The 14,095-nt window shown below is 36.1% G+C and overlaps 1 protein-coding gene across 3 annotated transcripts in view; it reads right to left on the reverse strand.

The window, feature by feature from the left end:
• The window catches only part of PRKCZ (protein kinase C zeta), a 67,399-nt gene that overhangs the window by 45,670 nt on the left and 7,634 nt on the right, over positions 1–14,095 (reverse strand). For 2 of the 3 annotated variants that reach the window (XM_027803372.2, XM_055704516.1), the window contains exons 4-5: positions 8,768–8,857; positions 8,305–8,355 (exon numbers count right to left, since the gene is read on the reverse strand). In XM_027803372.2, the coding sequence (XP_027659173.1) occupies positions 8,305–8,355; positions 8,768–8,857 (141 nt within the window). Of the gene's footprint in view, positions 1–3,187; positions 3,225–8,304; positions 8,356–8,767; positions 8,858–14,095 lie in introns of those variants that run through there. The other variant, XM_027803373.2, reaches the window with a different exon arrangement.

A 14,095-nucleotide genomic window follows, 5' to 3' on the forward strand; every position in this document is an offset into this window, starting at 1 on the left:
CTAATAGCAAACCAAGGAAGTCTTCCAGTTTGCTTAATTCTTTTATAACACAGAGAATTAATCTCCCAAGAAAGCAACATTCCATCCAACAGCTTCTCATCTTTATGGAGGAAAAAAGTTGCATATGATACAGTCTTACATATCTGCCCTTTCATCCGGTCTGTTAATGGAAAGCTATACTGTTTAACACGTTAAAGAAAGCATGTTTAAATCTTTCAAATGAACATTTCAGCTTCTGGAAGGGGGTTTTCAATTCACACCACAGAGCAAAGGAATAGTTATAACAAACGTGCAAAGTTTACGCACTGCTTCCACCTAAAACCCTTTTGATTTTTAGCATGCTCTCCATTATCAGTGGGTAAGATGAGATCCACTGTGTAAAATCATTATTATGATACCTATTCCTTCTAACAAAATTCAGTAGTGCTATTGCTAAAAACAGTGACTGCACCTTGAAATTAATAGATCAGTTCCAACACCAGATCTATTGTTTCAGGCCCTACAATATCAAACTTACCACTCTGCCTGCCTGAGGCTTTCCTCTCTTTGCAATCCCTATGGGTAAGAATAGTTTTTATCAGAGTTGACAATCTAAAAACCAGGGAGTCCTACACCAGTCACAGGGCACCTGTGCCTGCTTTATTGAAGAACACAGTAGATAACCTAAATTATTGGAAAAAGTATATTACAGCATTATAATTATTACTATTATAATTAGAATGAGTACGTTATTGTAAAAGTAAAGAGGACCATAATGAAATCTTTGAAGTTTTACTTTCAAACAGTTTCTGGTTTCCTTTTAAATATTTCCCCAGGTACTAATACAAGGACAAGCACTTACAGATACAGAAGAATTAGTAATGGAAGTTCAGAATTACAGATTAGGTGCTTCCTAGTCAATACTGAGAATATCAGTTTTTCATTTCTCCACTACCCAAGTCACTACCTTCCCCCTGTGGTTTAAGGACAGAACTGCAGAGTCTGTTCAACGCTTAACTCTTGCACTGACAGTGATGATTAGGACTCACATGCCTCTTCTGAAAACAACCCTTTCAGCATGCCTGAAGTTAGACGCTTCTAGCTTTTTTTACTTCAGAGGATTTATTTACCCTCCAGATTTGTACTGACAGCAAGTATTCAGTGGCTAGCCAAATGCTATCACTGCTTAGTCTTACAAGGCTTCACTCCTGAAGTGCTCTCCGTTTCAAAACAGCAGCACCTGAAATCTCTCACAAAATCCTGTTTTTCACACAGCAACTCAAAAATCCAAGAGATAGGTGTTGAAGAGCTCATTTACCTGCCCTGCAGGCCTCCATTGCTATTTCTGTGGCTCAGCTAAACATTAAAAAACATAATTTGCATAGAGCAACCAGTTTTAAAAATATTACACAGAATCCCAAGCATAATAATATATAATTAACCTTGACCACATCATTTAAGAGGTTAGTCATTAAATAGCTCTTTCAAGCTACTGAAACAGACAGGCCTAACAGGCTCACAGATGTCCATTAATTCCAACAAATAACAGCAAAATTTAGTTACCCCAAATGCCTGTACATCAAAAGTGGATTTACCAACTTATGACAAGTATATAGACTGGAAGTATGAGAGAGAACACACAGGGATTAAGCTAGACATTACATGCAAGAGAAGTTTTCTAAAACCAGGTGACATGTTTCCTGCACGATTACACTACATTCTGAGCAATAGCTAAGACAAGGGTGTGAAATTAAAAAGATAGCAAAAAAGAATGCAGGTTGTTGGTGATGACACCTTAAAAACTAGTCCAAGCATTCCTTATTCCACTGTATTTTTAGTTTATAGTTTACAAATTGGTGTACAAATATCTGTTAAGACATCCAGCATCTTAAAGTAAGGGAAGATATCAAACCCCACAATCAGATGCTTTGTAATTTCACACTTCAATTATCAAAAGGGAGGCCTAGCTCTTTACTCTTTATTGGTTGTTTCATAGCCAAGAAAAACATTTAGATTTTATAACTAAAAACATTAAATGATTATAAGCAAAACAGACCTTTAACTACAATTCTGTTTTCAGTAACTTACACCATCTCAAAATGTGTATTTTTCAAATATGCCACATATGAAAAAAATGTGGTACACTGTTAAGACTGGCAAAGAGATTTCAGATATTCTTCAGAAACTATGACACAGCTATTTTCAATTCCTAAGCAACAATATATCTTACATCAAAAATAGTCCAATTTTCTCCTCTGTCAGTTCAATTACTAAAAACCAGGAGAGGGTTACTAGCAGTTTCAAAATTGCCTAATTATCCAGTGCAATCCAATCTATGTCTTCAGAATAGTCTCTATGGTCGCAATAGTTCCTTTCTTCATTGGGGGATGAAATTGGTTCACGTGCTCTGAATAACCTAATCACTGCTGCCAATACAGTAACAAATGAAGGGAAAAACCTGCCTTATGAGCTAGAAAAATATTTACAGGCCACACTACCATAGCAAGAAGCCTTACAGAGCTATTTTGTAGTATCAGACAGAACATAAAGCAAAACAAAACATCTATGCCTGAAATAAAATAGCTCAGAACAATAATTAGGTTAGTCTGATACCTTTACACAATCCTACAATGAAATTTTCAAGAAAGATGGCTTGGGGAAAAATCAAGTCCAAACACCTAATTCTAAAATACCAAGCAGATAAACAAAGAGCGTAAGAGACATCCACAACACAGTGTAATCGTTACCAAAAAAAAGGCAGCAAAATCAGCCAGAAATATTAGATAATAAAATCATTAGTCTATTACCACACTAATGCCGTAAGTACTTCTACATTAAAAGCATATTCATTCTCTTTTGTGAAATTAAAGGTTTCCTAGCCTGCATTCTTCTATTTAATGAAACCAATAGCAAAACAACCCTAAAATTTGTTAAGCACTACCTCCCCAAATCCAAGATTATTTTTAACATTGAATACACATATCTACTTGTTCAGATGTAAAAATGCAGAAGTAATAAACTAGCACAGTTTATTCTGACCATATCAGAAACTAAACCTTAATTCAAAACAATTATTTCACAATTAAAAAACACCCATCTAAGACAATCTACTAAACACAATTCAACAAAAAGGCCCTAGAACATGATGCTTCCAAATTGTTAATCTTTACATCAGCAATCTTACAATAAACAGGCCCTGAACACATACCGTCAGGGTTTTTTGGATACATTTCCTTCATCAGTCTCCAATATTAGCAGCAGCATCACCACGCACTTTTCTGTTCTTTTCCTCCTAAAATACATTCCCCAAGAGTCCTTTCAATGCAATTTTATCAGCATTTCTGAGAGGTCTCTCAGCCACATCCCTACGCACAAGAGGCAGCCGGAATCTCCGCATTTGTAACAATCTATGGCTGCAAAGGAGGGTGGTAGGCAAAGCAACTGTATCATAACCGAAATGCTGAGTTCTATTATCTACTGCACCACACGTACACACATACTGCATCAATGGCCTCAATTCTTAACAGCAACCACAATGATGATACATAAAATCTATAGAAAAAGCATGCATTACTCACTGGGTTTTATTCTTTAGCTTCTTCAGCATGTAATTCTTTATGCTTTACAATGTAGGAGGTATGAAATGAAACATTTTCCCTTTATTCCACTGATGCCGCTGTTTGAATACCATTAGATAGCAAGGACAATAGGCAGGATCAGCTCGAACATTAAGAGCAAATATTTAATGGAAGACTGGTTACCCCCGTCTCTCCCTTTCACATCTCTGCCTCATGTATCCAGGCACGGGTGGTACTGGCTCCCTTGAGAGGCTGTAGCTAGCAGCTGAGGCACAAACTAAAACATGGCATGGATGTCAAGGAGCTGATGTCACAAAAACAAGTATTTCTCTGATAAAACCGGCAATTCCATTAGGGAAGTCCTACAAATCGATAGAAATTGTTCAGCTGAACATGCTTTGTTATACAATGCACTGCAGCACCAAGAGCGATAAATCAGATTGAGGTCTGTCAGTGTAAATAAGCTGAGACTACAATAACTAAGTTATAAAACTGCCAATCAGACACCATGCTTTGTATCAGGGTATCACGAAGGCTATCATGAGCACAGAAGAGAAATACACACCTAAACATGTCAGAAACAACCTTGTTTAATACCAATTCCAAAAGAATAGCTGATCTACTAAAAAAAGTAAAAATATTTTTAAATACAAAAGACTGGCCTAAGTCTGCCATCTTTATCAGGAAACACTGTGATAAAGTATCCACGGCTCCAGTCCAGCAGATGCTAGAAACGCCTGTGAGAGGTCACATTCAGTATCTGGGAAGAGATGCAAGACGTTTCAGGAATCCTGCCACCTCACCCACGTAGCAGCACTGCCATTCCAGTGTGTGGGGATGGGTTAACTGTCTTGCTGAAGGTAAAAGGTACTGTTCATACAGCAGCCATACATTTATAGTGTGAGCTGGGTCTAGGCAGGGGAAAAAAAAAAAAAAAAGAAAAAAGAAAAAGAAAGAAAGGAGCACAAAAATTCAGGAGCAAAAGGAATAGAGACAATACACAATGCTGGAGACTGTACAAATTCTATCTTACAGACAGCATCGCATCAATATGAAGGTAGGTTCTTCAAGCATGAAAATAACTTTTCTTAAGGCACGCAAATAGAATTGAAATATTAGTCACATAGTTTATTCCGTTCATGGATTATGTGCATTTATTTCAAGCTTTGCTGGCTGGTACAATCTTGAAACAATTTAAAAAGGTCCAGGACAGCTAGCAACTATATTACTACATTTCAACATAAATGCAGAACATTCAGCAAGTATTTCTGCACTCTTCTTCCAAAGAATTGTTCTGAAGTAACTGGAGAGAAAAACCTACAACTCTACAGAAGTTCACTGCAAAATATTTGCGATTCAGAAGATTACATACTATTAGAAATAGTCACTCCGTGACCCAATATGAACAAGTCTGAGCAACATATTGCAAATGAAATAATTTAGCATTCAAATAGTTTTGTTTAAAAATTCCATTTCAAGCTGTCTGCAGTTCTGTAACAAACTAAAAGTCCACACTTAGACTGCTAATTTAAGTGGAAGCCCATTTTGGATAGAGCGACAACTACAACTGTTTATTCATCTCTGGAAATAACTTGAGGCAAACTCATAAGCTCCTTTATAGTGTAAACATAATGCTCTAGAAAACTGCGTGTGTAATATCCTCATTTTTTAAAAGGATTTCCTATGAAGATAACTACAATGATAAAGCCACATAAAACAAGTATGTGAAAAACACCGAGTATTTTACAAAGGACTATATTTTAGTCCTGTCAAAATAAATAGTCCTTTAAATAAACTAGATCACCAATATCAATAACTTTTCCATACAGTCTAAATGCAATGCACATTTTTGTTGTATGCCTTTAGCTAACAATGAACAACACTTGAATGCATTAGTTGATGCTAAATTAGTACTGATACAATTTAATAGGTCTGCTGTAAAACCATTTGAAAAGAGTTACAACTAGGCCACAATACCAGATTTCCATGTAGGCCCCATGGATGCAAAGAAGCAAAATGCAACGAATTCATTAAATTACAAGAAATCTGACCACAAATCACCTACCGAGCACATCCTACTAAGCAGGCTTTTTAAAGAATCAAAGCATCATTCAACGTGACCTGTAAAACCATGTGGGGAGAAATACCCTACAGACAGAATAACCAGGTCATCTGAGCCACACTAACCTATGTGCTTCTGTAGCTCATCTCATGGCTTGAGAGAACAAAAACATCTAACAAATTAACACAAAAAACTTTTGCACTAAAATATCTACACTTTTAATGAGATCATTAAATTGCAGTGAACTTTATTATGCCATATAATTTGCACAGATAACCCTTTAAGCAACATCCTTGTCTCTCCTCCAGTTAGCTTACATTTCTTGACAGCACGTCCCATTTATTTGCTCTGGGTTTTCACAAATAAGGGCAAATAATTCTATTAGGGAGTAGCACCAGTCCAGGTTGGCACAACTCAAGTACTTCCTCCTTCCCTCTTCAAACAGCTACAGGAATGGAAGCACAGCTAGAGCCAGCTGGTTCTTTCAGTTCTTATACTGGGAAAGCAGAGTGGCACAGACACCCATATGAGCTCACTTCCTACAATTTTCATCCAACAAGTTAGAAGCAAGTTATAGAGACTTGGTCGTTCCATTCTTAACTGCAGAACTAAGGTGGGAGGCCCCCCAAAGTTAGAAATGTAAATAAAATCAACCTTTCTGTCTTCACTGAAAGACACAGTTGCACAGAACACAGTCTGAAGACTTATGAATGCTTAAATCTACCTTCAGCACCAAAGTCTGCCATGACAGAGCATGACAAGCATCCTAAGGCTAGCTAATCCCCCAATTCATCACTTGTACTGTAAGTCTCACAAACGCCAAAGGCACACAAGACACTGAGCTAACCCCAAACATCCTAAGATATCATTAACAAAGTAAGATTTGAGAAAAGTAACAAGGCACAACAACTGTTACTGTTGCTAACAGTATTCACAGAGGTTCAATTTTTGCCTGCCAAAGCAAACCTGACCCCTTTCCAGGGAAAGGGTTCAGTTTAGGATGTAACACCTTCTGTAACTCAGGTTCCAGAATAAAGCAGCATTCCTGGTATACAAATCACATCAAGAACACATTTAGACCTAGAGAACTAAGACCACTCTGTCCAGAATGATCATGGAACGTGAGCCTGAAAATATTTTCCCACAGGTATTTTCAACCTGTTAAGCTCAATCAGAAAGTGACATCATAGTAAAACCCATACACTTTCAAAAGATTAAATTATAACCAGACAGTCCTCACCTGAATTTTAACTCATGGACAAACAAGTACTGAAATTAAGTCTTATTCGCTTACACATGCAGTAAAGTACATTATGTGCTATAGCAAGATGGACTGGTTATCCATTTCCTTGTTGGAAACTTGAACAAAATTAATAAGAAACCCACCAAGCTACTATTCTGATAGATACAAGAAAGTACACAAACAAGAACATTAAACCAGGCATGAAAAAACTCAGATATATGGAAAATAGTATACTGGAAACAGCTATACCAAAGTTTGATTGGCTCCCCCTAAAAGCCAACTGGGAACACCACACAGATACCATCTTTTTCCTTCTGGAAAAAAAATGAGGTGTCTCAAGGAAAATAATCTGTTTTGCACTTCTAATCTGCGTAGAAAACAGCTTATTTTCTCTAACTGGCTGAACAAGGACAGCAGAGAGTGTTGCACATTTACTTTTTTTTCTTTCTCTAAGACAACTTCAATAACCTATCCACAACATGAAAACTGCTTTTTACATGTAACCATTTACTGTAGTTGAAATGTAAAAAAATCATATTTAAACTATAATATTTCGGTATTTATTCCATCTCACTCCATCTTTTAAATTTCAGTAAAAGTTCTCAATAGAGCAACTATTAGTATAATAGTATTATTTCTCTAATTAAAAATCTTCTTCACGACTACTGACCACTGCACTACACATTTTAGCCAGTCTTCAATTGTCTTCTAGTATGCATTACTTGCTTTTATCAGCAATTAATTTTATCTGCTCTTGTATCTTCCTAAGAAAAGAGCAAAGGTCCTTCAATTCTTCAGTTAGCATTTGTACAACTGTGACTAGCCAAGCATCACCTGTTAACTCTGTCACTCAATTATTCACATGCTTTTCATTAACATTTACAGACATATGAACTAACATACTGATGACACACCCCTTCATAACAAAAAAGTGACTATACAGCTATTTTAATCCTTTTATCCCTGTGCAGTTAAGTTACTCTAATACAAGTACACCATTATGAATCATGTATCTTCCCTCTGGAGGTTTATGTACCTTTCACAAGATTTTTTAAGATATTAATACAGAAAAAATTTAGAGATTAATAACAAACTAGTTTTTATAGAAAAAGCTCTATTTCCCTCTTCTTCAGTACATCACTTCTTCTCCCTGCAAGTTAAGAAACCAAGAAGACCACAAAAGCAAAGGACCACATTCAAATGCACATCTAAAATCCTGACATTTCCTCCCAATACTGGAAAATGAATATTAATCCTCAAATATTAACACAGTACTACAATGCTGATTTATATAATTTCTCTGTTGATAAAATACCAAGCACTTCACATTCTATTAAGAAACCACACAGCAGATACACGTGAAAGATTATGAAAATCTTTAAATATATTTCTCTTTCACGTGACTGAAAAAAGCTAAAACTGGGTAACATTTTAGTACTCACTATCTTCTCCTGGACAAGGCATGCCGGGTTTCTCTGGAATACTTGGGAAAACTAAAACAAAAAGATTAGATTTTTAAGTGAAAAGATTCTCAGCAGTACTTTTTCCTTGATTCTTGAATATGTTTACACAAAGACAGTTTCTGGAAGCCTTTAAGTAATTCTACGTGAGAAGTGACATTATCAAAATTTGGTTCCATACTAGCAAGGTCTTATATTTGACCACAGCATTCATAAATCTGTGCATTTCAGAACCTGAAGCCCCCTCAAAGCCTACTGTATGGTTTCAACTTTGTGCTCCACACCCAAAACAACACTTCCTTCTTACAACATCAAATTATAGGGCACCAGCTAAATATAGAACAACATTATCTGACACGCAAAGGAGTTGTTCCAATCTCAGATTTAAAATTATACTAGGATTATCAACAAATGCATACAGGTTCTTGAATAGTGTAATACTTGCCGTGAATAATCAGCCCTTCATCTCTGTTTTGACAGTACAAACGGAAGGCTTCTTCCAGTTCCATCTGAGATGAGATGGTACATGGGTCACCTAACAAAAAAGCAACATACAACTCTTCAGTCACGGATTTGCTTAAGTGGGGAATTTCAATTAGTAAGAAACACACGAGCCTCCAGGACTGCTTTTCTTTCAATCATTTGATATTAAGCTGGCATTTTGAACAAAGCCAAAAGATATCAACACCTTTTTTTTTCTTTTCTTTGAATTTCATCAAAACTCAGTAGACATAAATATACTATGTTGGTTTGCAAGGGGACAACAAAATGCAAAAGTGAATAGATGTACTTAAAGATCTTTTAACACACAGCAGAAAAAAAACCAAGATCACTTCCTAGTAACCTGAAAGTTTAATTCAAAATTAATTTACCCTTTGTTAAAAGGCCCATTAGCTTACCATCTTAACTTTGCTGACTGCAGAATCATGATACATTAACTTAAAAGTTATGAAGGTACACATAGATTTTAGTTGAGTCCCTCTTGCTAGACTGACAGAAAAGCAATCTATGATTACCACGGGTAAGAAATGAGATACACAGATTAAAGTTACGGATGGGATACCAACATGGCAACACAGATGTAAATACGTAAGTAACGCAAAATTAATTTCTCTAAAAGCTTCTAAAATTTTCAAGGTTTGCTTATGTTTTGAGGAAAACAGGTTCACATTTTTTCTTTTAACTTAGGTTTAGAAGTAGAAAAAAGGAAACTGAAGGAAAAAGATTCATAAAACCTGCCTAGCCAGAAACAACCCTCTCTTTCAGAAACAGATCAAGCCGTAGTTTCTATGACTTTGTCTTCCATACCCGCATTCTTTAGTAGCGGATTCAACAAACAGAGCTTTCACGAGTTCTTAAAAAGGCAACATGCCAGCCACGATTTCAAGAGTACTCTAAAAAGCCTAACTATTAAAATAGATAAACCAGAAAAACACACATATCCCAAACTATGAGATATCATTCAGGATGAAATTCACAGGGAAAAGACTAAAACTGAGACAGAATCATTACAGCACACTAAGGCCTGGTCTCAAATACCACGCTTGATCCACAGTTTACTCCATTTCTCTGACATGTACTATTAGCTTTATATTAAGAAAATACAGGAATGCAACTATCGAGTCAGACAATATCCCCAAGGTATAAATCCTAATCAGTTTAAGTGAGGACATTTTCCCTTAATGTTAAACATCTGAATTGGAACGTAATAGCAGAATACCTCTCTGGTAGGCAGAAATACCATTTTAACAGCCCATGACAACCTCTGGATTGCTGGTCTCCAAACTTTTTCAGCAGCACAACCCATCATTAAAATTTTCTGAGCACAAAACCCCAATATCTACATTATAAAAAAATACACCAAGATAAAAATTTCTAAAGGATGAGATAAATTTTAAAATCAAAATGTTTTTATTAATGGCACAAAAACTTAGCTCAAATTATTAAAAATTTAAATATTTTTAGTAAGATTATGTGTTTGAACTGGCTTCATGACTTTTGAAAAATCTTTGTTTAACATTTTATGACATAGTGATTCAAAGGTCTGGTTCTAAGCTCAGTTTATTTCAATACTTGGTTTTAATGGTATCATAGCTTCAAAAAAGAAACCTCAAAATAATAGATGTAGATCCAAATGAAAGCAGCACATCATTGGCTATGCTTACTAAATTTTAACACTCCTTCAATCCCATCCACCATTTATGCAAAGGTTTTGCTGCCATTCAGTTAGTAAATTTTCATCTTCCCTCATGTCAATCAGCTGTTCTTGCAAACTAATCTGAAAGTGTTGCATTTTTAACTAATAGGTTCAAAATTCACTGAAACTGTTTAGAAGACTTAACAAGTTAGAAGATTCTATTTCCAAGTTTAAGTCCAATGGAACAATAGAAATATCTCCAAACCGATTTTCGAAATGCTGTCTCCATGTAGCACAAGTTCCTTTTGAAAAGCAGTTATTTTCTCAGTCATTGTGATCAAGTGTTTTTTGGGTTTTTTTTGTTGTTTTTTTTTTTTTTCAAAAACTGCTAGATAGCATACTACTGACAGCCACTTGTCATCACAGATAATGTCTGCGTATTTGGAACATTTATTTTTTTTTAAAAGAAAAATACGTAACATCTTTAAGGTTAAGAACTCTAAGTACTTTGCTGCAAGATAATCAGCTAACCTCTGAGGTACAACAGTTTCCTGGTCACTTCTCAACATCACCAAGCATTGTAAATATTGTGCTATCTGAAATTTTTGGTTTTATAAAATTAATCACACTGATGACTTCCCGTAGCACTCTGTGCACTCCTAGCTCCAACTCCTTTGCTGCAACAGCTTGCCTGTGAACAATGCAGTGGATGAATTTCACGTGTGGTGCTCTTTGCAACCTTACTCCAGAATCTTAGACACACACACCCAGTCAAATCAGCCTCTCCATCAGTGGAGACTTACAGTTTTTCCAAAACACACTGTTTTTATTGAAGTCATTTACTCTTAAGATCATATCTTTTCCAGTACATCTTTTTTCCTTCAGTGACTCTCAAAAAACTACATCTCCACACACCCTCACTATTTAAACAGAATCTAGCAAATACCATCAGCTGAGGCATATTAGAAATATCTGTACTTTCATCCAACCGTACCGCAAGCTTCCCACACTGCATACTTTGTTTTAATACTTGTTTCTTCAAACTTTCAGCAGTACCTTCCATGCATCTTCCAAGCATATTTTCTGACAAATGAATGCATTTCAGTTGGTCCCCATCTTCTTTTCTATGTATTATTCCAGTCACTTTTACCATGACAGGAAGAACAAGTGTTTCCCCAAAGGTATGTGGCTTTTTGTCTTCTGCTATTAAGTAAGAAGCCTCAAAACTGGCTTCTAAAATTTTAACTTCACATTTAGTGAAGTTTTGTCAAGTACAAAACTGAGCATCACCAGGCTTATAAAAAGCTAGAAACTTCCCTTACTCTAGATACTTAGTTTTTATATGCCTTGCTAACCATGACAGCTTCATACTATCATTATCCATTTTCTCAGAATACTACATACACTTAAGGTGAGGTTCATCATTAAAAACAGTGGATGTAAATACATATTTCAAATACCATTCCTGACAACTCCAAATCTTTGTGGCCGACCTCCTGTCACATCTGATTATAGTCATTGTTTTTACCTTGCAGTGTGGCTGACAGTTCATAGTTAAGAGTAGAAGCGTCAGCTCCACCATTTTCTTGTTGCTTGCCTGTGCTCACATTATTAGCATCACCTTGTGCGGGTTATTTTAGTTAAAACTAGGTAATTAATCCATAAATCCACTTAACCAGGCACACGTAAACTGCAGTGCGTCACAACACACTAAAAGCAAGCAAATGAGCGAAGGTGTCACTCTCAACTCCTGAAACTTTGTGGAACACCCACTCTCCCCGCAGCACACCTTGTGTCACATATGGTGGACATGACCATACGACATATGGATCAAGTGGTGTCACCGTCGACCCACATATTAAATGAAGCTCATTTTTAAAAATTAAGAATATTTTTTTCAAAGATAAAAGATACCACTCTTTGAAAGCCACTGTTCCTGATAATCTATAAATACTGCAATAATGCAACATGAACGACAAAAGAATTATTTGTATTGTAAATCAAAAATCCACATTCCTTACATGTTTGTGGGATTTTATTGTGACTGAGTTAGTAGTTCAGACATTTTGGATGTTGTCAAAAACAGAGAAACATTAAAAAAGCCCAACAGAAAATTCATTTTCTTCAGCTTTTTGGTATTTTTCTTTATTCATTAAGCCTCAGCAACTGTGTGCTTTAACATAGTTCAAAGAGAACATCTGTTCGTGCTATCAGTCAAATGGACTTAAATTACATGTGGCAATACGTACAAACATTCACTCATATGCAGAAATAGGATAACTCCTAAAACCTGTGAGGACTGAGGGCAGCCAAAACAGCAGGTTGGTTGAAACCGGAAAACTTAGATTCAGGAATTAGAAAAAGGGTCGTACAGGTATGTATTTAACCAAGACTAGAAGAAAACTTAATAGAACTGCAACTACAAAAAAAAAGAGAAAGAAATCCATTATTTTTAAGTAAAACTCAAAAAGCTAATGCAACAGATAGCCAAAGCAAGAATAGTTAACAGGAATCACGTCTTAAAATCCTCCCAGTCAAAACCCATGAGATTTTTTTCTGTCCTACAAGAATCTTCCTTTTATTGGCAGTCATGCAGTTCTGATAGCTAAACACATGCAATGTATTTGTTCTCTGTGCATCTCTGAGCAGGTTATTTTGTATTAGACTGCCATGAAACTGAGGGGTAGGAAACTGAAGTTCCTAGTTGCCTTTGTCTTTCTTGGTAATCAGAAGATAAACAGTAAATTTTAAAAATAATTGATACCACTCCTTGATATTTTAAGAGGGCTGAATCTTCTTTGACTACAGGTTACCTCCTTCCTCAACCATTATTTTGAAATTCCATTCGACCACCAAACGATGTGACTCTGCTAAGAGAGCAGTGTAGGCCATCATTCAAAAAAACAAAACACAAACTACAAACTAGTATTTTTTCATCTTTCGGCATTCGGTTCTAGGAGTTCTGCTGCAGACCGTGGCTTTGGCAAAGTGCAAGAAGAAAATTACCAAGCACCTGTGCAGCTGTATAATTGCACCGTAGCTGTTTTCAACATACTAGGTCAGGAGTTCTGCCCACTATGAGTTACAGATGCATTACACTTCTGTTAAATCACAAGCAGACACATAAATTCCAAAAGGAAGCAAAATAAAGTAGCAAAGGCACTCAGCATCAAGTATCCCCATGTCACTACTACTCACAACAACCAGAAGGCTCTAACTTAAGGCTGCAGAGAACTGCCACATTTTACAGCAGAAAAAAATATGCAAACCCATCTCACACCACGCCGATATTTCAGAGCCTATAGGAAAGGTAAAGAAAAGGTAAGTTTCTCTCACATACAACTATTTGTGGAAGAATAATGATAAACTGCTTTACACCTGAAAATAACTTAGAACAATGAGATCTGGCATCACCAACCTTTCCTGTGGAACCGCATAGGAAAAATACTTCAATAACAAATAATTTTTACGTGATTTTATCAACTCCACTTTCCACAAAAGTAAAACTTTACACTATTTTCCCCACATATGAACACCCTCCACCATGACCACCTCCAATTTCTTTTTCTGGACATAACGTACTTTAAATATACTGGGCATTTTTCCTCACCACAATGGGGAAAAAACTTATTTCTG

The sequence above is a fragment of the Falco cherrug genome, chromosome 3, assembly GCF_023634085.1.
Source record: "Falco cherrug isolate bFalChe1 chromosome 3, bFalChe1.pri, whole genome shotgun sequence".
Taxonomy (NCBI): domain Eukaryota; kingdom Metazoa; phylum Chordata; class Aves; order Falconiformes; family Falconidae; genus Falco; species Falco cherrug.